The 26782-nt window shown below is 34.4% G+C and overlaps 1 protein-coding gene and 1 long non-coding RNA gene across 3 annotated transcripts in view; both read right to left on the bottom strand.

The window, feature by feature from the left end:
- The window catches only part of LOC149803185 (uncharacterized), a 495629-nt gene that overhangs the window by 406833 nt on the left and 62014 nt on the right, over nt 1-26782 (bottom strand). The window lies entirely within an intron of this gene.
- LOC149803186 (uncharacterized) overlaps nt 3141-26782 on the bottom strand; it is a 78022-nt gene continuing 54380 nt past the window's right edge. For both annotated transcript variants that reach the window (XM_089952801.1, XM_089952802.1), the window contains 4 exons: nt 17108-17201; nt 14667-14716; nt 13378-13428; nt 3141-11311 (listed from right to left, as the gene is read on the bottom strand). In XM_089952801.1, the coding sequence (XP_089808927.1) occupies nt 13384-13428; nt 14667-14716; nt 17108-17201 (189 nt within the window). In that variant the 3' untranslated portion in view covers nt 3141-11311; nt 13378-13383. The remainder of the gene's footprint in view (nt 11312-13377; nt 13429-14666; nt 14717-17107; nt 17202-26782) is intronic.

Raw genomic sequence — 26782 nt, 5'->3', positions numbered from 1 at the left:
CTGATTGAAGCTAACGAGTCTTGTAAGTACAAGGCATTTTGTCTTTATCTCATGCAATTTTCGTGATACCAGTTTGCAATATTTGTTTGAATTTGGTCTAAATTCATGCATCAACTTTCCTATTATATGAGTTTGCTGATAATTGCTTTAATTTGTTTTGATTTTAGGGAATAATGTATTCTAAGAATTTCATGTATTACTTTTACTCGATACAAGTTTGAGATAACTGAGTGAATTTGTCTTGAATGAAATGAATCATGTATGCCAAGAATTAAATATTCCTAAGTCTATTAATTGAGAAATCATGTGCCTGCCAGCCAGCAATTAATCCAATTAATGATTTATAGCTCATGACAGGGCATAGGGCTAGTCTCCGTTATATTGTGGCTGGTCTCTGTTATAATTCAGTTATATATAGCCCATTTGGGAAATAATCTTCTTTTACTATAGTTTGCTTATGAGCTGTCATGCTGCAAACTGACCCATAGTAAATATAGTTTCTGTTGAATTAAGATATGATGATATCTGATGTAACAAAAGAGAGAATAATATTCAATCCCAGAAGTAAAAACCTAAAAAATATTTAGGTTGCCTATTTATTTATTTTAAAATGGAAATAACTCCATATATGGACTATAGAGAAAGGGCAGAGTGGAGACAACCCTATTACAGCTGATACCTGAATAAATTTCATATCATACTTATATTACTTATATTATTTACTTGATCCGGGCTAAAAAATACGAGGTCAATCATCCATTAGATAAAGAAAACCAACCCAAACACCCTGTTATGCAAGTTTAACAGTACATATACAATGTGCAGAAAACAGAAGATAAATGCAGAAGCTCCACCAACAATGTACATACAATGTATATGTATAAAGTTAGCCCACTTAGTGCCCCAACCATGGGCAGGTGCTGTGCTAGCACTCCAAACTGCTGCCTACCTGCTATGAATGGTTGAGATGCACTGAGTCTGAAAACTGGTACATGTTTTTATATGCAAAGGTGTTGATGCCAATGTCAGGGATACTACAAGTACTCTCATTTAATTTGTAGACACATGCCAAGTATGGAGAAAAATATAGGAATTTTATTATATACCTAGCGTTTGACTTCTTGTGCAAACAAACTGTACTGGAAAAAGTCGGATACTATCAAGTACTTATTATATGCTGTTAAGCACAAACAGATGCCACTGTCTGGAAAATTTTCCACTTCTTTCAGCACCAACCTGTCAAAAAATATTTTAACACAATAATAAATATTGCTGATGACCATCACAAAACTGAAAAAAACAAACATACGTCTCACTATCTTCAAACTCAAGCAAGACAATGGGGATTCTGTCGAATTTAATGTCCTATTTGTGTACCATTCAATAATGTACTGGTAACTGGAGCTAAGTGACTAGCAAAAGTGTTAATGCAATACTTTCCCACAGATTTTGAAAACTGACATTGCTTACACCAACACTGTCTATTCATCCCCACCCAATCCCAAACAATACTCATGTCTCAACATTACCTGGGAAATAGTGTGCGTCATTTGGATTTTTAACATAGCTTTAACAATTTTTCAGTCTAACTGCTACGATATCTGCAGTGTGACAGTTTATAGTGATGTTTAGCAATGTGGCATCATGCTGCAGACATGAAGCATTATGTCCCACCCAGTCACATTATCCTGACTCCAGGCTGAGCAGTCCTCTTATTCATCCCAGTATTCATTGAAAGAAGTTTATGAAATAAGGTGGATGGCCTTGTGTAGAGTTCAAAAAGCTATTTTTCTGTCTCTAAAACCACTAGACAATTGGAGAAACACAAAAGTAGATTTGGACTTGGACTTTTGTTAAATGTAGCTTTAAAAAAATTAAGTCAAATCGCTATGACGTCTGCAGTGTGGCAGTTTTTAGTGATGTTTAGCACTGGGGCATCATTCCGCAGACATGTTGCATGATGTCGCACCCAGTCACATTATCCTGACACCACACCGATCAGTCCTAACACTAACCTCTTAATGCTGAGCACCTAGCAAGGCAGCTGTTAGTACCATTTTTATAAGTCTTTGGTATGACACCGTAGGAGATCTAACCCATGACCTTCCGCATCCGAGGCAGATGCTCTAACTGCCAGGCCACCGAAGCAGTCACCTAGGAAAGATGAGACAAAAATGAATAAAGATACTGAATCCAGATAGATGCTAAAGCAGGTCTCCCAGCCATTTTTGTTGAAAATTTAAAAATAAATTATAAGGCAATTGGTCAAACCCTGAATTAAATCAACGATTACCTAGCTTGCCTCAACAAAGCTTGCAGTAATCTTCAGCAGTTACTGTAAACATTAGTTATCATGCAGAAAATGAATTCCAACTAAAATGATACTGACAATGAAATGTTGGCCATTGTTGTAAATACATTTTTTGTGGGGTAAGGTACTGCAATTTTGTATCTTCAAATACTTGGAGCAAAATCTGAAATTATGACCATTCAGAAACCATTACTACAAGTATGACCTACAGACCCTTGCATGTACAGGTTTCTCTTTTACTCTATCCATCCACCAAGTCTGGTCGAGGAACTAGAACAAACATTATTCTGCAAAACAAAATTTTCTTTTACCCACAATGACCCTGACCTTTAACTCCAAAATAAATAGTTCTCTTCCATACCTTTCATGAAAGCACTCCTGAAAATTTGGAAATTTGGTCTATGCGAAGGTATGTCATGTAGAATTAATGTTATTGTGCACAAACCATTTTTATGCTTTCAATCACATATATATATAGACACACACACACACACAATAATTATCCATAAGTTTTTTTTCTCTATTGTATCTAATATATCCATCATAAAGAATCATGTCCTGTTCATCCTTTTTCTTTTTAACAAAAAAACAAAGACATGTGCTTATCACCAAAAATTATTAGGATATTATACGGATTTTTAAAACAATTACAGGGAAGAAAAAAATATTTGGGGATCTATACCACATATAGGGATGGTTGGGAGGTATGTAAGCATTACTGTTGTCGGTGGCATCATGCTAGGTTAGGACTGTTTACAACATTTTATGACAGATGTTTCAAGTGTGTGCATTTTGTTCCTTTAAGTGGACTAAAGCAAACAAAACAAACTTCATTGTGTAACCTTTAATTCAAAAGGAATCTGCTTGCAAATATACAAGATATGTTCATATATCTATGAATTTGTGAATTCATAAGTATGGGTAAATTACAGTTGGCAACTGAAAGCACAAATGGTGTGACAGTCAAAGACAGAGCATTTACAAATCACAATGCTGAACAATGAAGATCAAGTGTTTACCATTTGTTGACATGTTATACACAAAATGTTTATCAATTTCTAATTCTGCAGTCGGACTACAAATGAATGAAATGAAAAACTAATATTCAATAAGGTTCACATCTTATGAGGATATATAAACAACCTATAATGATGTATGTAAAGTTCTTCACAAATCACAACCTTCTAAAGAGGTTTGATTCTCAAAATTAAATTTAAATCTTTTGTTTCATGGCAGATTTATTAACTATGCCAAATTTCACCTGATGGCAGTGTCAAGTGTTCGAGTTTATGCATTGTATGATTGATATATATATATACATATACACAATAGTCATTTGACATTAGGAAAATTCATGTTTGTTTCTGTATACTTAGTCAGTATGGCGGTATTTTATACTTGTCTTTGTCTTTCCATAAATCACATTTTATTACAACATAAATTATTGTTGAAAATGTTAATATTTAAATGAAAGATTTTGTTATATTGTGCCAATATATTCATAAAGTGATGAAGTTCTGATCAATGAATCTGTGAAATCTTGTGTGCTTTACTGGTTACAAGACATCTTTGCAGGGAAGAACAAAACAGACCCCCTAATACAAGCAATTACTTGTAAGGGGTTCCAACAGTATCCACTATACATATCTAAATGTAGCCACTGAGCAACAGTACAAATTTTTTAAGTTGCTTCAAGTTTGCAAAACTGCTTAAAAAAAGGTGAAAATTATTTAATTTTTAAAAGACTGTAAATATCACCAATTCTAACTCTGTAACTTTTCTACCAATGCTATTATATGCCTGGCCCTCTCCAAAACAAAACAGTAGCCAAAACAATGAAGGTCTGAATGAATCTACAGTTAGTTAAAACCCAAAACATTAATTTGTAATGACCAGGCCAATTCATGGCCTCTGTGTATAATGTCAGACATGTCAATTTGAGACAAATATTTGATTAGTTTGGATTAAAAACTACACAAATATTTCCAAGTGCAATTTAGTCAGAGTGAAAATATAATACCTGATAACATTATGACATTTTGTCTCCTTGTAATTACTTCTGTTTAAATAACACAAATGCCGACCAAAAGATATTCCTGCTTCAGTAGAGATTAAAAGATTGCTGCAGTATTTCTTTAATGTCTATTTGATATAGAAAGCAATCTTGTTGGGAAAATGACCAACACAATTTGACTATTAATTATGCCATATACTGCATTTTGTCTACAAAAGCATAGAAAAAAATTCCATCAGGTCTTTTGATAAATATATAAGCACCCCATTTTAATGTTTTTTCTTTGTGGCACATCAAATGCAATCATTCAATTAATATTTACCACATAACAGCATAATAAATGAATAAGAGCCCTAAGTGAGTTTGAGATAACTCACTTTGCTGTAATCTGCCTAACAGCCTAAGGGAATAGCAGCTGGCCAAGAAATCTGGATCAGCAGGTTGCTTTCAGCAGAAATGTCTTGAAAGTTGCAGACTGCATATATTTTTGCATTTTCATCCCTATCTGACTGATCATCATAATATGTCTCAAACTTTGAACCCATTTGCCAGGATGCTTTGTGTCAAAGTTGGTAAAATCATGGTCACTTTTTTCTTGTATTATGAAAATGTTTTCTACTTCTAGTAACAGCAGCCATATTTGATGGCAGAACAATATCATCTGAATAAATCTGAAAGGTGTTCAAGCTAGGACAATTCTGTTAAATTTGGTCAAATTCTGTTCAATGGTTCTGAAGAAGTCATTTAATGATTTTTCTATTTTTAGTAACAGTAGCCTTACCTGACAGCACACTGATCATTATGTGCATCAATTTGAAAGCCCTTAGTATCAAATGTTTTCTGTAAAAATTTGATCACATTCTGCTCAACAGTTTCTGAGAAGTCAGTTAATGTTGTTTCTTTTTCAGTTATGTCAGCCATATCTGATTCAGAGATGCTGCTCCCACTGAAATCAAACTGCTCCTAAGGATAACGTTCTGTGCCAAGAATCCCCTTTCTCAGTCTTCTGTCTAATGGTGGTTGTTTTGTAGAATTTTCCACTTTTCTCTGGTACTTTATCTTGGATATTTCAGCTCCAAAATAGGATTTTGTTTTTACACTAACATGAACTCTGCCAAAGTTTCACTTCCTGAATCTGTGCTTTGATGACTGCAATGTCGTATTTCTTATCTGCTCCATGAGTCTCTACCAAGGTTTCAAGTCCCTCAATGCCATAGTCTGCTTGTTTATCTTTGTTCTGAAATGAAAGGCTTCTAAGTAAAAGTAATTGGAAACTTGTGGCATCTGATCTATTTTCCTGACTCTGATTTATTTCAGGTTTTAAGCCTTCAATGAAATCTTCTCAAACTGCTTCAAATTCGGACTTCATAAAATGCAAGTCCTTTTCCTCTTTACCAAGTTTAATATCTTGCAAGGTGATGATCACATTTCCACCAATGTCCTCAGATTTTAGTTTATAGCGCAATTCTCAGCTGGTAAATATCCTTTTCTGGCTTAGTCCTGTCAGCAGGTAAAATAAATTCATCAAGTGATGGTTGGACAGGTGCAATGACAAGATGTTTCTGAAAAACTGTATTTAAAGCTGCGGGTGATGAAGTACATGTAGGACCAGAACAAATCTGTAGCTGGTGAGCTGCAGCAAGTAGTTCCTAACAACTCTTACTTTTACTTTTGTAGACTGCTCCATTGGCCTAGTGGTTAGAGCATCCACCTCATTGCAGGAGATCACAGGTTCGAACCATGGCCGAGTGATACTAATGACTTATAAAAATGGTATAATCAGCTGCATCACTAGACACTCAGCATCAAGAGGTTAGTGTTATGACTGGTTGGCCTGGTGTATGGATAATGTGACTGGGTGGGACATCATACTAAGTGTCTGTGGCATGATGTCCTAGTGCTAGACATCACTATAAACTGCCACAATGCAGACATTGTAGTGATATGACTGAATTTTATTTATAGCTGTTTTTACAAAAATCCAAATCTATTTTTGTGTTCCTCTCAGTGACAAGTGGTTTCAGAGACTGAAAAATAGCTATTTGAACTCTATACAAGGCCATCCACCTTATTTCATAAACTTCTTTCAATGAATACTGGGGGATGAATAAAAGCACTGCTCCGCCATCCTTACAGAAAATATATTGAAACAAGGAAACAAATCTTTGATAACCTCTTGAAATATTGCTTTTCGGAAATGTGCTTTCTTGTCAGCTTTGGCTCAAAACAGTAAGTCTGTGTACCATGCAATGAAAAGCAGTAGAGTGGAGGTTTATCTGTTTCATTTTTGTTGCTACATCACTATTAGACACTCTTGACTGGTGCCCCAATCATTACCAATGACAATACCCTTCTCCGTATAAATGCCCCTATCTTAAACAAATACGGAAAACAAACCAAATAAGACCTCTGCCACTGTATTTATGTTCTACACTTCAAGATTACCAAGAAACAATGACTCAGCACCTCAATTGTCACTGACAACTTTGCGAGACATGTCTCAACTTTCATCTAACACTATTGTGACAAGTGCACTCTCTTTAAGACAGCATGCATAATCTCAGCAAAGACTTGTACAAATCCTTTCCAGAGCTTCACAAACTCATCATTGGCACTGTTACAATCCTTAAGAGACTGAAGTACATGCTGCAAGTTCTACAAAGAAGGGTACTTTAAAGTGGGAATAATTTTCAAGGCAGTGTAATAAGCCATCTTCATTGCACATAAAATTGCATTCAACTCTTCCTTCATAACACGGGAGCTGTGGCATGAACTTCAGACTTCAATCCATTAGCCTTTGATCCCTGCATGTGACCTGGTGTCTTCGCATGTCATGTACAGGTTAACATCCTAAATTTCAAATAGCCAATTTCTGATGTACAAAGGTCTTTTTTCTCAACTTTTGCAAATATAACACAAAAAACCTCTAGTCATGGTATTGTGTTGTAACCATTTGTACTGAAACGGTCAAGATTTCTTAAACTTTCCTTCAAATGTTTGTTTCTTCTTTGGCAGTTCATCAAACACAGCATCTTACTTCATTTTATAATCATTTTCCTCTATTCTGCAAAATACACCACTATATCCTTCACTTTCTTCATTCTGCCGATTCCAACCAATACTAACTTGAAGTTGAAAATAATCTGTTATTTTCCACCCAGTCATACTTAACAATCATTTACCACCTCTCTGTCAGTAAACAGACCAATGTTAATGCTTGTGCAAATGAAAAGGAAAAGGATCAATTGCAGATATTCCACGTCACTTCTGTACTAACTGACATCGACACACTTTGGAATAGACAATTCTGATCAACTGCGTATCCTTGTAAAATTTGGTTTATACTCTTATCTAGGTCCCTGGTTGGCTGAGTGGTCTAAGGAACTTGCCTTTACTGATCACTCGTGCATCTCACCTCTGCCTGCACGAGTTTTAATCTCAGGTCAACCAACATGGTTGTGTAAGAAAGCTCCCCATGGGTTGGTGGTTCTTTCCATTTCTTCACAGGGTCTTACTTCACCAAGTTCTTCTGCCACCCTTAATACTGGCCGCCATGTATAGCCCATTGTGCGCTGAAAAATGGTGTTAAACCCTACAACAACTACAACAACATTGCTCTCACATAGCATTACTTTTCAAGTTCAGAAATGCAGGCATGATTTGCAAACTTGTGTGCCTTGGCAGCATCCATGTTGTTAGTAGATTGACCCATTTATACACTTAAAAGGTCTTCATGCCAGGATGCTTTTGTGAAACTATATCAAATTGTATTAGAACTTTCGGAAAAGACGCCATTTAAAGGTTTTCGGTTTTTAGTATCGGTGGCCTATCTGATGGCTAATTAGCATCATTTATTAAAAACTGAAATATGCTAGTATGCTGCTGTGTCAAGTTTGGATGAAAAACAGTGGGGCATTTGTTTTTGTTTACCTTGAGAAGGTGGTAACTGGAACTGTTGACAGACACAGGATGGATGATGTAAGCTGCACAACAAAGGGCCAAACCATAACCTTACTTGGCCTTATGACCAGGTGAGCTGAAAATGTCTGTCCAGCACCAAATAAACAATAATAAACTCAAAACTTTCTCAATAATGTCAAAATACAAATATGTTATAAATAATGTTATTATGCTATGAAGAAAGAAATCTATTTATAAGAAACTGAACAAAAAACATGAGATATAAATTGGATTTTATCACAAGGACTGAAAGGCCAAAAAGAGCCAACATGGAAAAGTAAGACTTTGAACACAAATGTTTCACAATTTGAGATTTTTGTTTTAATTAATAATCAAGTCATAAGAATTGAATACCCAACAGATTCTGGTTTAAATTAGATCACATATTAGAACAAGAACTTGTCCATAAAAGACTATTGGCTAAAAGATCATTAAGTAAATATCTTTTATCACTGAAAGGAGTAAGTCCCACCTTTCAACAAATACTAAAGATTGCAGCTTTAATGTCTGATACTAAGACAGTATCCTTTAATTTTTCACAAAAAAATCACAGACGTTACAAACACAAATTATTCTTAAACCTCCTTTTGTCACCTACAAACAAAACTTTAATCATAATTTGAGGCTTATTATGTTTTTTAATATTTATCATGAAAACCATGTCTACATTTCTGTATAATTTTATGCAGCTTCTTCAGCATATCTCTCATCATCTTCATAGATCAATGAGCTTTGCTGTTAAAGTAAATTCCTTGGATTTGCAATCTATGGCTCTGCATTAGGAACAATCAGCTTTGCCTCATCTTTGCTAGTCAAGGGTGATCGATCTTCTTAGTTCCACATTGACCCTTGGTATATATAAGTAGCCAAAACAGGCTCTATAGTTCCAGTATCTGCTAGGAAGTAGAACCTCCTCAGATTGGTTGTTACATTTAAACAGGAAGCAAGGAATAGAACAGATGACATATGTTGCATGCAAGTTTCCCCCAAGTTAAACCATTAACACAATTTTTTCTTTCAAGTCCAGGCACGTGTAGATTTTCAAAGCTGCCATATAAAATAAACAACAGCTCACATAACAAGCTTCTCATTAAAAAAAACTGACTTGACTTGCTAAGGGCAATTCCTCTTTATCTGAAAGAAGGCACTTGTTCAAAATACTGTTTTGGCTGGCTACACGTTACAGGTCAATGTAGACTGAAGTAGATCAACAACACATATCTAGTTTAGATAACTTCACCAGATATGTTATTACAAAAAAGGAAAAGTACCAGCTAACATCCTTAAGAACTCCATCAATATTGATAGTGCTACAAATGACAGTCTATAATAGCTTAAGTTTAAAAATTTAACTATTGCCAACACTTAGTGCAAACATGGACATTTTCCAATTCATGAGACAATTTATTTAAAGACTATTAAATGCCGTTTCTTTTGAAGCACACAAGATATTTTTAGTGCAAACATGTATCTAAAGACTAATGCTGCATTTAATTTCATAATTTTAAAAAAATATCCATAACAAAAAAAAAGCTTCAAATAGATATGCAGAATTCAGAATGAATTAAACAAATTTGTTTTGAACAGTAAAAATATGTAAAAGTAATGTTCATTACAAACTCTGCCTTAATTCTGAGTGTAAATATACCACTTGAATGTAGCAAACCCATCAATGTATTGAGTCAAGCAACCGAGCCAAAGAAATTCTACTTATGTGAATTACAGACACATATAAATTTATATTTTTCAGCAGTGAGTTAAAAGAAGATGAAATTTGCTCCTGAAAATAACTTCTGCACAGACTTAAGACATGAAGTCTAAATGTTGCTTTTGTTGTATTTGTTTTTCTTCATTAGGAAAAGTGGCAAGAAATGACTGGCCCTTTTTGTACAATCAGATTCCACTGAAAGTCTTTAAATTGGCTGTAATTACTATTCTTGTCAAGTCATTGCAACTTAATTAGGCATTGAGTCTATCTCTTTAACCTATGATCTTTGTTTTGTTTTAAATAACAAATTAGCTTTGCTGTAAACTTCTAAAGGGCAATGAAAAAGAAAACTAAAGTTTTGGGGTCAATTTTTTTTATTACTGAAAAGTGAAAAGATTGGTAATGCAATGAATGTAAGTCTGAATTATCTGCCTGAGTACAAAATGTACTCAAAGCTCAGTTTGTTCAAGTCTTCATATAACAATATCACAAATAGGCTCGTAAAATGATTAAATTATTTTCAACCTTACTGGTTCTTATTTGTTCTTTTCTCCATCATCCTAAATATGACAAATACTCACAACACACTGGAAGAAAAGTAAATTTAAAGCGAGACATCACCTGACCTGTTGATGGTCTTTCTTACTTTGATTCAGCTAAATCTTGCTTTCATGTATGTAGGAAGGAAGCTAAACAGTCTGCAAAACTGCAACAAGGGGGTCTCGAGTGCCATTTTGACCAACAGACAGATTAAGTTTAGAACCTCGTACATCAAAGATTAATTTCTAATCATTTTCTAGATAAAGACATTATTTGCTTTATTGGATCCATGAATGCCCTCAATGAACAAGCAGCGTTAGACTAAGTTATGACACTTTTGTGACAACAGATGGTGATAAATGTAGTACATGTACTTTTTATATGTGCGATGAATGAAAAGGAGAAATGAGAAAAAGATAATATGTATCTGAACATCTTTTCTGCTGCAGCAGCAGCACATTTAGGAAGAACACACCAAAAATGCTTAAAATGCACATTAAAATTGCACACTAATGTTTCTACAATAGCAGTGGTTTGTACAAAAGATGCAAATGGGACAAAGATTATCTTCTTTTCACCAAGTACTGTCTCCAGTTAAGAACCTGATCCTGAGATCTATGGCCATTTCTGCCTGCTTTTATTTTTAAAAACAAAATTCTTCCAGTATCCTTAATGTTCAAGCTTACAAGGCTGATTTATAAAGGCCCATCTCATGTGAGCTGTGGCTTTGCACACCGAGTCACGAAGGGTTCAAACATGCACTGCCTCCTTTGTTAAGCTGAAAAGAGAAAGGGATAACCATGTAATTTAAGTCTGAAGCAACCTATAGTTGGCATTAATCATATAGATTACCAATTTAAATCTAACCAATCTCTGAAATATTACATCGTGTCATAAAATTGTCATCCACACTGGCATCAACCTTGGCAATTGCCACATATCAATTCAATGGATAATGACGTTCATAAAGTTAAGTGATAGGATCTCAAACTCAAATTTATCTGACATAAAATTCATCAAATTCATTTAAACCTACAATATGCTGCCTGATGCAAGCAGCACATGGCATATTATTCAACCAGTTTCATATCCAATAAACACTCATGTGAGATCTGCTACAATCAGAGGGTCTTGTACAAGTGCTTATTTCAAATGAAATTTATGAATTGGTTCAAAATAACTGATATATTTTGCAAGCCTTGGTGAGTGAAAGGATTGAAATTATAGGAGTTTTATAAAAAAAATTGAAATGAGCACATATGTACAATTTTATTTATTGAATGACAAAAATTACTCATTTTATGTGACAAAACTACATAATAGTATAGTGAAACAACCTCAAAATATATTTGGATGCCTACATCATTATGCCTTTGTGTTACTTTATGACACCATTTGTGATGTCAGGATATCTTATTACATTTGTTATGTATTTAAAAATATTGATATGGGTATATTAACAATTATAACATAGTAGCAATGTGATAAACAATCTTATACGAGTGTTCATTTGAAATTAAATCTGTAACATAATTTTAACAATTTGTTTTATTCTGTACTTAGCACTACCAATCCTGACACAAAGATTATTGAAATGTTTTCTATTTATTTCAATATAAGAGCAAAGCTGTGAAAATGAACATATCATGAACAGGAATAGTGTCAAATTTTTTTTGTTTACCTCAAAAATCATTTGATATTCAATCTTATTTGCCATGAGTACACTGTAGAAAAACTTATTTGAACCTACATTTCTATGGTTGTACCCACTAAAATAGCAAACAGTAGACTCCTCTCATGGTGTTGCTGTGCACTATACAGGAATTGAAAACAAGTATCAATGACCTGAAACTAGTGTTGGGAATCGCTTGAAATTTCAGATCGATCATCGGTTACACCAACTGACTGATGGATTAAATATGGCTGCCACATGCCAGAAATTATCAAAATAGTACATCAGTTTTAGCTTGGGTCTAACAGGTATATATATAATCCAAATTTCTGTAATAGACTTAATTGTTGAGAATAGCTGTTTCTTATATTTCTTTAAATAAAACAAAATTATCAAAATTGTGTTAATTTATTAACAAGTTCATAAAAAAAGAATATCAAAATTGTATTTATTTGTTAATAAAAAGAACTTGAAAACAGGTGAACAGGTAAATTCACTTCTCATATAAAGGATGCAATGACTATATAGTAGTTACTTGACTAGAACCAAATGATTATGATGATAATTTGATAATGAACTTAATTAACATCAACATTAGTTTTTTATAACTAGAAATTTTGAACTGAAGAGTCTTCAACATTTTGACTAAGGTAATACATGTAGGTACAAATAAGTCATTCAATCAACATTCGGAGCATGACCGTATGACTTCATATTCTTATGGAGAACACCATCACATCCACTTTTTCGGGTTTGAGCTGAGACTGCTTTTTGTTTTAGATTACCTGGCAAGACTCACCAGGAAAAGATTGTAAAATCAAAACAAAAACACTTTCATTTGAGATCACATACATCTCTTTCACTAACCACTGAACGTGTATCACCAGCCAGCATACTAAATAAAATCACAAGTACTCCACTGGGTCCATGCAATACAAGAACAAAAAATGTTAAAAAGTTGCAAAAGTAGGTAGGTAAACTTCTAAAGTAGATAGATCAGCTGGATGTAAACAGCTGAATACTGAATATCCAGTGATGCAGGTGGCAAAGAAGCCCACTATAATTTGGTTATGCTTATTTCTCAACTGATTTTGTGAATTTTGTTTAAAAACAGTGATATGTATTGTAACTGGGTACAAAATGCTACCCAAATTAATTTAACAATATCTCACCCTTGGTCATCTAATGTCTGATGCTGTGGCCAGTGCTTTCAACTTCTTCTCCTACAATGTCAATAAAAAGGACTGTAGTAAATTTACAATAAGAAAAGCGTACTAATGAAACAAGGAGCATGTAATTACATAACTTCGTCAAACTTTTAAGACAGTACTAAGAGAGAGGTATTAATACAAATATCAACACTTCACAAACTGTATATACTTGCTTACAAGTAAAGACAAACTGCAAACAACAAAGTTCCTGATCTGCTGTAGTATAATGTACATATGGATCAGGATCTACGTTGTTTGTTTTACTGATTGTGCCTAACAAACTGCATGGACCCAGATCTACCAGCATGTCATGTGGCAGCAGATCTAGGCCTGTGCAGTTTGTAGTTGGCCTTGACTTACAAGTGAGTTTAAGTGGTACAAGTGTGCTTGTTTGTTTTGGGTTTTTGGGGGGTTAATTAAATTGAAATCATTTACATTAAGTATGAAGTAATGACTGGGTTAACATGAAGTTAACTGCAACTTGTTTTGAAGTGTTTCCTTGTTCTTTCTAAAGCACATTTTTTTGAAATGGAATATATAATAGATATAAATTAACATCGTGATTGTATCTATTGAAGAGTTTTATAGGTTAGTGGTCCTTTAGGATACCCATCTCCATCTATACTAAATTTTAGCATTTGGTAGAAAATTTCAGAAATTGATCACAACACTTTTTGCTGGTAGGGAGGCAACACAGTTCTGTACAGGAAAGGATTAGGTGACACTGGTAATATAGTGAGTTTGACAGTTTGTAAAGGAAGATAATATTGATGATGAAGACCACTGATGACAGATAGTTTAGTTATGGTTGCTGAATTTTGGACTAAGTTTCAGTGAAGTTATATCAATACCAAGCTGCACATGGCATCTGCTTGAAATCCAATAACAATAATGTAAGCAATTATGCACTGAAGCATTAAATCCCTTGAAGGGTTGATCATCAACGTGGCTGCTCTGGCAGACATTCTGTATACTAAATTTAATCAAAATATTTAGAAATTAGGTGAAACCTCTGACCCCACCCACCTTTAAGAGGCAGGAATTCACTTCTATGGGGAAAAAAGAAACAATCCTCACTCCATAAACAATAAGAACTGCATGTTTAAAAAAAAACACAAATGGTAGTTTTAGAAATCAGGGCTTGCAAGAAAAGAAAACTGGGCCAATCAATTGATGATGACATTGCCACAGCTGACTCCTATATTTTTCTCTGAAAGGTGCAACATGATCTTATGTATAACCAAACATACCTTGTGTTTGGGGCACAACAAGGAGAAATTTTCCTCATCCAAGTAGCATTCTGTAAATGGAAAGTTTCATCTAGTTAGGTCAGTACAAAGTATTCTGGATCAGTAAGAAGCATTAAGCTGGCTATGACTTCATAATAATACAACTCCTTCCATAGCTTGTAAGAATTTTAACACTGGATGGAAGGAAGGAGTTAAAGGATGAAGTTTCTAACCAAATTTTAGCCAGTCTAAATAATATCTACATGTCTTTTGTTTAAATCTGAAAATGAGGAAACATATTGACTTCTAATGCAAAATGATGAATGCAGCACATGGAAGACTAAGCATATACTCTACAAGTTGAGTCCAACTTCCAACTGCACAGATCCAGAACTGGGTCTATGCAGTTTGTTAGGAATAAACAGTAGAAGAAAAAACACATGGACCCTGATCTGCAAGTGCCTTATGCAATGACAGATCAGGGTCTATGTTATTGGCAGCTGGACTTGACTTGGCAAGTATGTAAAGAATCATTCAATACAACAAGACTTGTAAATATCATGTCTGAAGGACAAAGTGTGAAATTTTATTTCTTACTGCACAAACTCTGAATTGCTCAATACCAGTCAACATGCAATAAATGCTGAATTGGATAAAGGTACACAAAACATCAGCCTACAAAGGAACTTACTAGTCATAAATAGGTCTTCCATACTACTACTTTTGAAAATATTTTTTGAAAGTGAAGGTAATGCCTATAAATTTTCACACTGATCTTTGTGTACAGTACATCGAGACAACCTTGGATCCTTAATCCAACTGAATAAATTTCATCTCATGTTTCTACAGTGATGACCTTGTGTACAGTACATTGAGACAATCTTGGATCCTTAATCCAACTGAATAAATTTCATCGCTTGTACAGTGATGACCTTGGATCTTTTAGATCACCTAATAAACTGAATGAGATGTTTATTGTACACAATAGCATTCAATGTAAAACAGTCATGGCTGAGACAAAGAAATTTGGCTTGCATGAAAGATGACTACTTAATTCCCTTTTTTATTTATTTGTAAGGACCCTGAGTATAGCTCTTTAAAGACAGGTAGTAACTTTGTAAAGAACTTTCAGGCAAGTTTAATTTTATAAGTGTCCCAACATTGTTTCACATTCATACCTGTGCGTCATGTACTCAGCTTTCTCATCATCTGCTGGTAGTCAGCTCAAAAACCTTCTACATTTACAAATTTAACACTGCAGGTGTCTGCTTTTAGGGGCTTCTGTGTGTGTTTTTTTATACTGTTGCACTTACACTACCATATGTGCTCCAGGAAATGTTTTCAAACAGGCCCATGGCAACTGGCTTTAAAATGATCACTTGCATGGACTAAAAATCCACTAGTCCAACAGGGCCATATTTTTACTATTATTCTGCCCACCCACCACCCCAGTTAAATGGTCAGACCTTTATACTTGTGATGCTATTCATATAACTGAACCCTTAATCACATTCAGCTGTTGAGGACTCAAAACTAGAACTTTCCAACAATTTTAGCATGTCCAGGTGTGGATTTCTAATTGTGGCACATACACCTTGACCTCTGCTCTTGTGAACTCTGTATCTTCAGGTCTGCATCCAGGTCAATATACACATTCTGTGTATTTCATCATGATTTATAGAGATCTGGGGACATTGCTGAAGATCTGTTTTCTGAATGCTACAAAAATCTCCATGTTTCTCAATCAAAAATAAAAACAGAAAAAAAAGTTGGGCATTTTCTTTCCTTTTAAATCATCGAGGAAATACAGTAGCTTCAAGTTTGGTAATTACTTCTATCACAGTAGTATGGATGTGTCACAATTACAGAAAACACTCCATTTATCAGCAGAATCAGTGGCTACCAACTCTTTGAACTAAATATATTAAGTTATAATATATAATGGAAGTATTGTAGAAATTGAGTTGTCTATGTCAAAATATAATTAGAAGGATATATACCTCAATCAACATGCTTCTGAGACTGAATATTTTATTTTTTGGAAGGGGGGGTTGGGAGAAAAATCTCACTTACTGCAAATATTTTTCCTCTGACTTGAAGAACATAACTAATTATATCCACTATATTAGCCAAACAAAGGTAAGTTATCCTCAGTTAAAAGAAAATAAAATATCTTGGTTCAGAACAAAATCCCAGGACACTTCCACCAAACCCCAGTCAGTACCTTACCTTTCATCTAGCTTTTACCTGAAAAACAGGTATAACTGTATGAATATATTGTGTACTCAAGAGTCAGGATAATTGTTCAAATCATGAACATAAGAAGTATGTACTGTATTACCTATTTCTGAAGTGGATCCAGTAATTATTTAAACCACTGAGAGGTTAAATGGGAAGGTCTTTCAGGTTGGCCTATAACATTTATATTAAAGAGTTGCAAGTGAAATGGTAAAAAATCTGACCTTTTTCAACAGCACATGCATAATGGAATTTCTGTGAGCATCCTTTGTGAAGACATCCCACCATAGCACCATTTTCCCTGCAATGTGTACATACCTGCAACACAAAGAATAACCATATGGACATGTACATTATCTACTAGTCAAACCTGAGTATAAAGTCATGCTTGGGTACTATATATATCAAAAAAAGGTTTTTATAGACTGGTGACCTATATATAGTATCACTTATTAAATGGGCATACTGTCATTGTGGAAAGAAGTCCTTACAATCTGAGTACCATATATGCTTTCTTATAATTTAAGTCCAGCTGCCAACTGCACAGACCCAGATCTGCCATTGCATTTAGCAGTGGCAGATCTGGGTCTGTACAATTTGTAAGGAGTAATCTGTAGAACAAACAAAACAGCCCCTCTTCTGCAGGTGCACTATGCTACCGCAGATCAGGATCTTTGTTGTTTGCAGTTTGGCTTGACTTATAAGCAAGTACATACAGTATAAAGAAAATATAAAGAGCCATCTTTCTACCTTGGTAGAGAGAGGGGATATTTTATGTACCTCTGTCCCCTTGCACTCACCAATATATTAGGATATTAGGATTTGTAAAATTTAGGAGGATACTGGTAAATGGAAGTGGGAGAAAGCCCCCCCAGCTCACTTAAGGTATACCAGTGAAAATTTTAGCATAATAAAAATAAAAATAGGCTACAGATGACTTCAGATGAGCACAAAGCCAAATCAATTCCAAAAGTAAGTCACTCTCTCTCTCACACACATCATCATAATTGGTAACAAAAATATTTAAGCAACTGTCACAGGAACATTTAATTTTCTTTTCAGTTTCCAAAACTTTATATAAACAAATGATTATGCTAAACATTGAATCAGTTCTAAACTGACACCTCAAACATATAGTTGTAATGTTGAGGCTACTTGCCTGTAGCAAAAGTGACCACTATCGCTTTTAATTCATGACCATGATGGTGTGAAGACACTCACTGTTCATGTGCTCTCAAGTACATTTATTGGGGTTGTTCCCTAAACAGCTCTGAAGTTTCATTTTTAATGAAGATTCAGAGACTTTTTTTTAAAATGATAGTTTATTAAATTTATTATTACCTATTAGCAATTATCATAATGTAATCTAAGCAATCCCATCAGTTATAAGGGATAGACAATTTAACTGGGGGTGCAGGTTAAGGTAGGGTGTGTGTCAATTTTTCCCCAAATTTATATATTTTACAAATCAGTGCAATTTTTTGGCACACAATTTGGGGAAAACTATTTTCTTTGTGAATCCCAGCCCCCAGCCCCATCCCACCCAATTAAATGGTTGGTCCCTTAATTAAAATGTATAGTTTCTGCCGCTGTTGTTAAGTCTCAAAATTCACCCCCCCCCCAAAAAAAATGGTTTTACAGTAATGGCCAAAATAGTTATATAAACCTTAAGACATTGATGGATTTATGCAAGCATGACCTTTATACAAGTAAACAGAGTACATATTTTGGAGGAAATAAACTGTTGCCACTGACATCAATAAACAAGTGACCAATATATACAGAACATTTATAAAGGTTATTGTGATTGGAAAAACTAAATCTGACCTTATGATCATGTGTCCTGTATATGGCGGTGACCACAAATACAGATCTAATATTGGCAATTCTTTGAGGAAACAAGCTCTTACAGGTCTATACCAGTGAAATATGAGCAAATTAAAAGAAACAAGAAACAGTGTTATTATGTGTACTGATTCTGACCTATAAATACAGAAACACAGCTTTATACAGTAATATTTTAGTCATATTTTACATATGCTTTAAAAGATTTATGTTGGTTTGCTATCAATGTTCAGTCCACATTATAAAATGCTATTGACTAGAGAGAAATTCACTTAACAAAAAAAAAAAAAAAGATGCCAAATGGTGGCATGGCTGGATTGCAAAGTTTTATCTAAATGGTGTTCTACTTCCTATGATGCATCCTATGAATCAAAGTCATATATACAATGCTGGGTACAACAGTATGCCTCAATTCTATTAGGACCAACAACTGAATATTCTAGGGCAAGGGACTAATCAGATTTATTAAATTATAGCAAAATAACACCAACTGATATCAATTATATTAACTGGAAAAAATGTAATAATCATGAAATTAAAAGAAAATATTTCAGCTTAAAGGAACATTGTGGCCCCCCTCCGCGAAAATGGCCAGTACCTGCTGGGTACCATAGTATAGCAGAGATCGACCAACACTGTTAATTGCTAAAAATAGCACGCCTATTTATAATTCGTAGACTCAGCTGCAGAATGTAGGACAAATAAACCTTTTTCTGTACTACAATATAAATGGCAGAACACACTGAAGAGATTGCATCTATCGCTGAAAACCGAAAAAATCGTGGTGTTTCAAGACATTGTTGCTGTGGACTTTGTAACAGTGATAGCAGATATTCAGGTCATGAACATATGACGTGTGTATTTTGGATTCCATTTCCAAAACCAAAAATAATCTCGAGAAGTGCAGGTGTCAGGTGTGTGCTTGTGAAAGGGGAACAAAATCACAAGATGGACATATGTCTGCAGTAAACATTTCATAGGTGGGAAATGACCGAAGACAGATCATCCCAACCCTATCCCAGCAACTCTTACACCAAATCAGGTTTGTCATTTACATCTATTTAGAAACTAGAACATATTCGATTAACATCAGGGGTGGGGGATGTTTTTAATCAATTGATGTGCTAGTAGTGCAAAGCCTTTCAGTTCCATGATACAGGGGCGGATCCAAGAATGAAACAGATGGGGTCTAGATAAATAAATTTTAAAAAAGTACACAAGAGCTCAAACTTTAAAGAATATATATATATATATATATATATATATATATATATATATATATATATATATATATATATATATATATATATATATATATTCTTTAAAATTTATATATATATAACAGACGAATATACAACAGAAATAAGAAAACACACTTAAGATTTATTGAACTGAGTAACTTTATTGCATAATTTAGAATAGACCAGTTATATATATATATATATATATATATATATATATATATATATATATATATATAGTACTGTCTCCTCGCTCATTTGTATACTTCAGAATTATAAACAAGCCTGCTCAGTGGGGGGGGGGGTACTTAGGGTCCCGCCATCAACTCAGAAATCATCAGAAGAAAAATATTTTAACAATAAATTTTCAAATGTTATTGTTGCAGGTGTCTAAATAATGGTAGATTACTACAGGCTTGATATACAAAACTGTACAAAGATGTTTATATACAAAAAAATAAACTACCATTAGTAGTGGGACCCATGGGGCATAATTTATGTATTACCAAAATTTGCAGTTTATATATTACATAGTAAGACAATGTTACTGTACAAATAGCAGTTTATTTAATATGTAGGAACCTTTATTTAGATATTTCTTTTTAAGTGTAAAAATAAAAACACGAGTAAACAAACTTATAAATCTCACATAATCAAAATTCAACTGTGATATGACTCATATTTACTTATGTCTCCACACCTGAAAATAGTCATTACCTTAGAGTAGAGGAATTTGCTATGTGTATGTTAACTGCTGCACAAGTTATAATCTAAAATTAAAAACTAAAGTGGGATGATTAAACTTGCACTATTATAACTGATACTGCTGTTGTAGAACCTGAACTGATGCAACTGCACTAAGGGGAATTAGTCACATGGACAGGGCTTTTCTTTTCCACATTAATTTAACCCTAGTGCTTCCAGAGATACATGCTGACCCCCTGCCCTTATGTCTGACCTTAGATTATAAACAATCCAAGGGGACTTTAGAGAAAGCATTCCCTAAAGAACTATTCTAGAGCTAAACCCTGTCTACATAAAAAAGTGCACAAACCTAAGTTTTATAACCAAACTAGCCATATATCCACTATCCACACTCTCCTTTGCATCCTTTATTAATAGAATTTCCAAAACTATTAAATGAGAAATTACTTGTACAATTTATCCTTATGAGTTAATTAATTCCAATTTAAAACGTTAACTAACTCTATTTTAAGCACTTTATATCTCGATGAGAGCTTCAAAATTCACAACAATTAGTGATTAAAGTAAATGTTTATCACTGATTTATAGTGGTCAACAAACACATAATCCTACTACTATAATGACTTCTTTGTTTCAATTTCTCAGCCTAGGCAAAAACACCATTCAGTGGCTGCTGATAATACCATATTTAACAGGAATCATGACCCTTAAATTCAACAGTAAATAAAGATGTACAGTACATATATAATCAAGAGAATTTAGAAAATTTATATACAAATGTATGTTCTCTTCTAAAACCTATATAGATACCATGCCACCTGAGAAAACTATATTTAGCCCTTTAATACTGTGAAAGTCATGGTGCTGACATCTGAGAGCCTATTCATAAAAAATAGGAAGTGTTGAAACTGAAGCCCACAATTTCTATCTATACTACTGATATAATAGACAGGGAAACTTTGAGATGGATGCCAACACCTGGGCAAGGTATTTATCAGAGTACCATTAAGTATAAAACACACTCAACAGAAGATACTTTTATTTTGTCGACTTGAAAAATTACATAAAGATAAAACAGAAAACAAGTTCACACCTGAAAATCCTATGACGATTCAGGCTTACAAAGGAATATATATTTAACACATTCACATATGCTTGTAAATAAATAAAATATGACATGGGGTTTGTCTTGGCTCAAGTATTTTTAAATCCAAAATGTTTCCTGAAAGTTAAATTTGGCTCCAATGTTTTGTAACATTCCATCTGGCCACTGCATCCACATACATGACGTATGACAAACATGTGACTAGAGGATCAAAAATACAATTACATTTGTAATATTCAAGATTAATTTGTGACAGATATTTTGTAAACGAAAATAAATTTCATAACCATTTTGTCATTGTGAAGTGGCAAATTTTATGTCGATCTAACAAGAATACGTTAGTTGAGACCAGAGAACCATTAATTAGATTTATGGAGACAAGCGCGTATCATATCGCCATACTACCGTGTACGGTAATGTCCTTTAGAGGGAGAATTCTGTTCCTAATTAAACATTTGTTTATACAGCAGCCAGGCGGACAATTTAGGACAAGGAAAACTTTATTTTCATAGTAAAGTTGTCACAATTGAGAGAACGCAGAAACTCTGTTACTCAAACTACCAGGTCAAGTTGACCCTGACTTTGGCGCCTCTGGGAAAAGGCGGCAGAGATATTTGATTCTGATTGGTTACGTTAAATGAGGGGGCGTGTTCCAACACAAAATTTCATAGGTTTTATTATCGCCCGCATCAAATTTTAATCAGTCTAAGCTTTTCCTGCAAGAGGAGACCCAAAAAGTAGGACTCTGGGAATTTGCAAGAAATTTCCGTAAAACAACTGTTGTCCAAAAAGGGGACGATTGTTGAAAGGAACCGACGAACTAATTTACCAATTAGAGGGAGGAACATTGAAAGCAAAGGTAGTGTGACAATTCCATGTAATTTGCTGATGCCATATATAATACTTTGCTGAAGTTATTTACTTGTATCTGCATGAATCTTTTTTCTACATTCGTGTAATAATTTGCTTTATGAAGTATAACTGTGTTGAGTTTATGCATAGGAATGTCGTACATTAATCTTCTTTAGATAAGTTTGACGAATTGTTTGAATTTGTTGTCTTGTTTGCATAAGAATTATGTCCTAAGAATTTAATACATTACATTAGTTAATATGATTACGAGAATCTGTGTGAATTCACTGAATTTAGAAGATTTCACGTATGATTAAGAATAAGTGTGTATCGACGGAAATGATCTAGTAATTGATTGATGTGATGTATCCTATTTATTCGCGGTGTAAATTGAGGCTGGCTCAGAACCCCAGGCCTCGCGTATGTGTTAATGTGTAAGGTCAAGGCGTAACGAATTAGCCATTTGACTAACTAGGGTCATTATAGGACATGTGGAGTCGATTGATAGCCTTAGCATCTGTTTAGCACTGATAGTGAAATCTGGTAACGAGGGAGAATAATGAAGAATTAACTGTTTCATAAATAACGGGAAATTTAGGTTGTCTCTATTTATATTTATTTAAAAGGGAGAAAATAGCTCCTGAGACGTATGGGACGTATGAGACGTATTATCCTGTGACGCAATCCTGCGACATATTAATTTCTGAAGACGTATTCTGAGAATATCCTGAGACAGATGGTAGAAAGTATCATCCTGAGATCCAAGAGTCTGAACAGCTACAGAGGGAGCAAGCCAAACTGAGGACGAGCAGGTTATGAAATTGTACAAGACGTTGACTTCGATTGTCCACTCGATCCTATGATGAACTAAATCTATCAGTAAACAGATCGACTATTTTATTTAAATCTATTTGCATTTTCTTTGTATTTCGGTGAAAGTTTAAATTCCTAAAAGCAGAGTACATTCCTGATGTAATGAATTTTCACAGTGTTTGTATGTAATTGATTAAATTGTTTGTTTACATGTGCGGGGGCTCGTGTTGGTTTGTTCTATATACCTGCTCAGATCTCTATCTATTTCACCTATAAGTTTCACCACTTATATTTACAACTACTCTAACCGGGCAATGACATCGAGGGCAGTCAACCCCTAGATAACGAAAACCAAATTCGGAGGAACATTCACTCCCCCCGTTTAACAGTCATTAATAATGAAAACATGGTTTAATTTCATTAAAATCATAACAAGATTCCTAGGGAATTCCGTCTATTCCTTACTGATGGAAACTACCAATGTACTGATGCAGTGAATAAGTACCGTGATATGTACAAAAGGAAAAAAGTATCAGAATAAACCAGTATATCAGTAATGATGTCCACGTGAAATATCATCTAAGAAACTAAGCTAAATTTTTATAAGGTTAATGCAGATTAATGCAATGATAAATACGGGTAAAAAAGACCTGGTTTCAACTGAAGAGTGCCGTGCTTCTCATGAAGCATATACATACCAGGTTATCTGTCTGGAGGCTATAGTGTTTGAGAAAATGGAGTTAACACAAAGATTATATCATTATGATAAGAAATAAAAGTCACAGTGACCCAGTTTTGATTAAAAGGTATAGTATTCTTCATGATGTATCTTGGATTTAATACAAAAGTAAACACAAATGGCTAAACCATGAAATAAATAGTACACTATGACACATCTACATACGAAGTAACATTGCTGCAAATTTTAATGAGTGACAAACTAAACTAAGCACAAAGGTTAACATGATTTTGGTGGGGTAAGAAGGTCACAGTGACCTAATTTTGATAAATGGGTATATTATTCCTGATGATGCATCTTGGGCTGAATACAAAGGTAAGCACAGGTCTCTAAACAATGAAATATAGGCCACAGTGATCTAGTTTCACTAGTGGCTATTATGCTCTAAACAATGTACAGATCATGTGACTCTACAAGCAATAGCATCTGAAGAAATGACCCAAATGCAAATGCTAAACTTACGCGTTGATATCAGACATTTTGATGGACAGACACAGACATCATAGACATAACTAACACAGAGGGTGACATATTTTGCAATACAAGTTACATGATATGATGATGTGGGGAATAGTATCAAAGAACTAAAGTGAAATGCAAATGCCCAACTCAAGGTAACTGAACTTAATGAAAAGACAAGCATAAATAAATGAACCATGAAACGTTTCACAGTGATTTAGTTTTGACTAAAGGCTGTAGTGCTCCTCATGAAATATTTACATACCAAGTCATCTGACTCTATAAGCAATTAGCCTATTGTCTGAAAAATGACCAATACACAAATCCTAGTCTCACTGTTGATGCCAGAATGATGGACTGCAGGACAGACAGATGGACTGACAGATATACAAGTCGAATTATTCTGCAATCTGGCTGAAAATAATTCCTTGAGGGTACTTTATTAAACAAACTCCTGAAACAGGGTATTCAATTAATGTTATATCCTGCAGTTTAATATGCATTTTTGCAATTTTATTTTTAATAATATGATAAAGTTCTACAGTGGTCAATTAAAAACCTTTTAGGCAGTGTAAAACTTTCAACAATTAGAATTCCTTTACTTAATGCCAATTCTGACCTTTTGAAACTCGTAAATTCAACCATATATGACTAACAATGGATTAAAATAAAACTGCCCACATACTGACAAAGTAAAAATGAATCAAATTACAGAGCTGCCTCTTTATATTGATACTAATGATTTAAAAGAAAGACCAGCATGGTAAGTGAAGGATTCTTATAATGAGGTATGTTCCAACATAATAGTACATAAAAACACAGAGTCAAGGTATGTTCCAACAAGGCTGTGTCTTAATAGCGCATAAAAACACAGACAAGGTACATTCCAACAAGGCTGTACCTTAATAATGCATAAAAACACAGAGTCATGGTATGTTCCAACAAGGCTGTGTCTTAACAGCGCATAAAAACACAGAGTCATGGTAGGTTTGAACAAGGCTGTGCCTTAATAACGCATAAAAACACAGACAAGGTACATTCCAACAAGGCTGTGCCTTAATAACGCATAAAAACACAGAGTCAAGGTATGTTCAAACAAGGCTGTGTCTTAATAGCGCATAAAAACACAGATAAGGTACATTCCAACAAGGCTGTGCCTTAATAATGCATAAAAACACGGAGTCATGGTAGGTTTGAACAAGGCTGTGTCTTAATAGCGTATAAAAACACAGACAAGGTACGTTCCAACAAGGCTGTGCCCTAATAACGCATAAAAACACAAAGAGTCAAGGTATGTTCCAACAAGGCTGTGTCTTAATAGCGCATAAAAACACAGACAAGGTACGTTCCAACAAGGCTGTGCCTTAATAATGCATAAAAACACAGAGTCATGGTATGTTCAAACAAGGCTGTGACTTAATAACGCATAAAAACACGGAGTCATGGTAGGTTTGAACAAGGCTGTGTCTTAATAGCGTATAAAAACACAGACAAGGTACGTTCCAACAAGGCTGTGCCTTAATAACGCATAAAAACACAGAGTCAAGGTATGTTCAAACAAGGCTGTGTCTTAATAGCGCATAAAAACACAGATAAGGTACATTCCAACAAGGCTGTGCCTTAATAATGCATAAAAACACAGAGTCATGGTATGTTCAAACAAGGCTGTGCCTTAATAATGCATAAAAACACGGAGTCATGGTAGGTTTGAACAAGGCTGTGTCTTAATAGCGTATAAAAACACAGACAAGGTACGTTCCAACAAGGCTGTGCCTTAATAACGCATAAAAACACAAAGAGTCAAGGTATGTTCCAACAAGGCTGTGTCTTAATAGCGCATAAAAACACAGACAAGGTACGTTCCAACAAGGCTGTGCCTTAATAATGCATAAAAACACAGAGTCATGGTATGTTCAAACAAGGCTGTGACTTAATAACGCATAAAAACACGGAGTCATGGTAGGTTTGAACAAGGCTGTGTCTTAATAGCGTATAAAAACACAGACAAGGTACGTTCCAACAAGGCTGTGCCTTAATAACGCATAAAAACACAAAGAGTCAAGGTATGTTCCAACAAGGCTGTGTCTTAATAGCGCATAAAAACACAGACAAGGTACGTTCCAACAAGGCTGTGCCTTAA

The sequence above is a fragment of the Sinohyriopsis cumingii genome, chromosome 3, assembly GCF_028554795.1.
Source record: "Sinohyriopsis cumingii isolate HCF-2022 chromosome 3, ASM2855479v2, whole genome shotgun sequence".
Classification (NCBI taxonomy): Eukaryota; Metazoa; Mollusca; class Bivalvia; order Unionida; family Unionidae; genus Sinohyriopsis; species Sinohyriopsis cumingii.
This window is presented reverse-complemented; position numbering and strand designations above follow the sequence as displayed.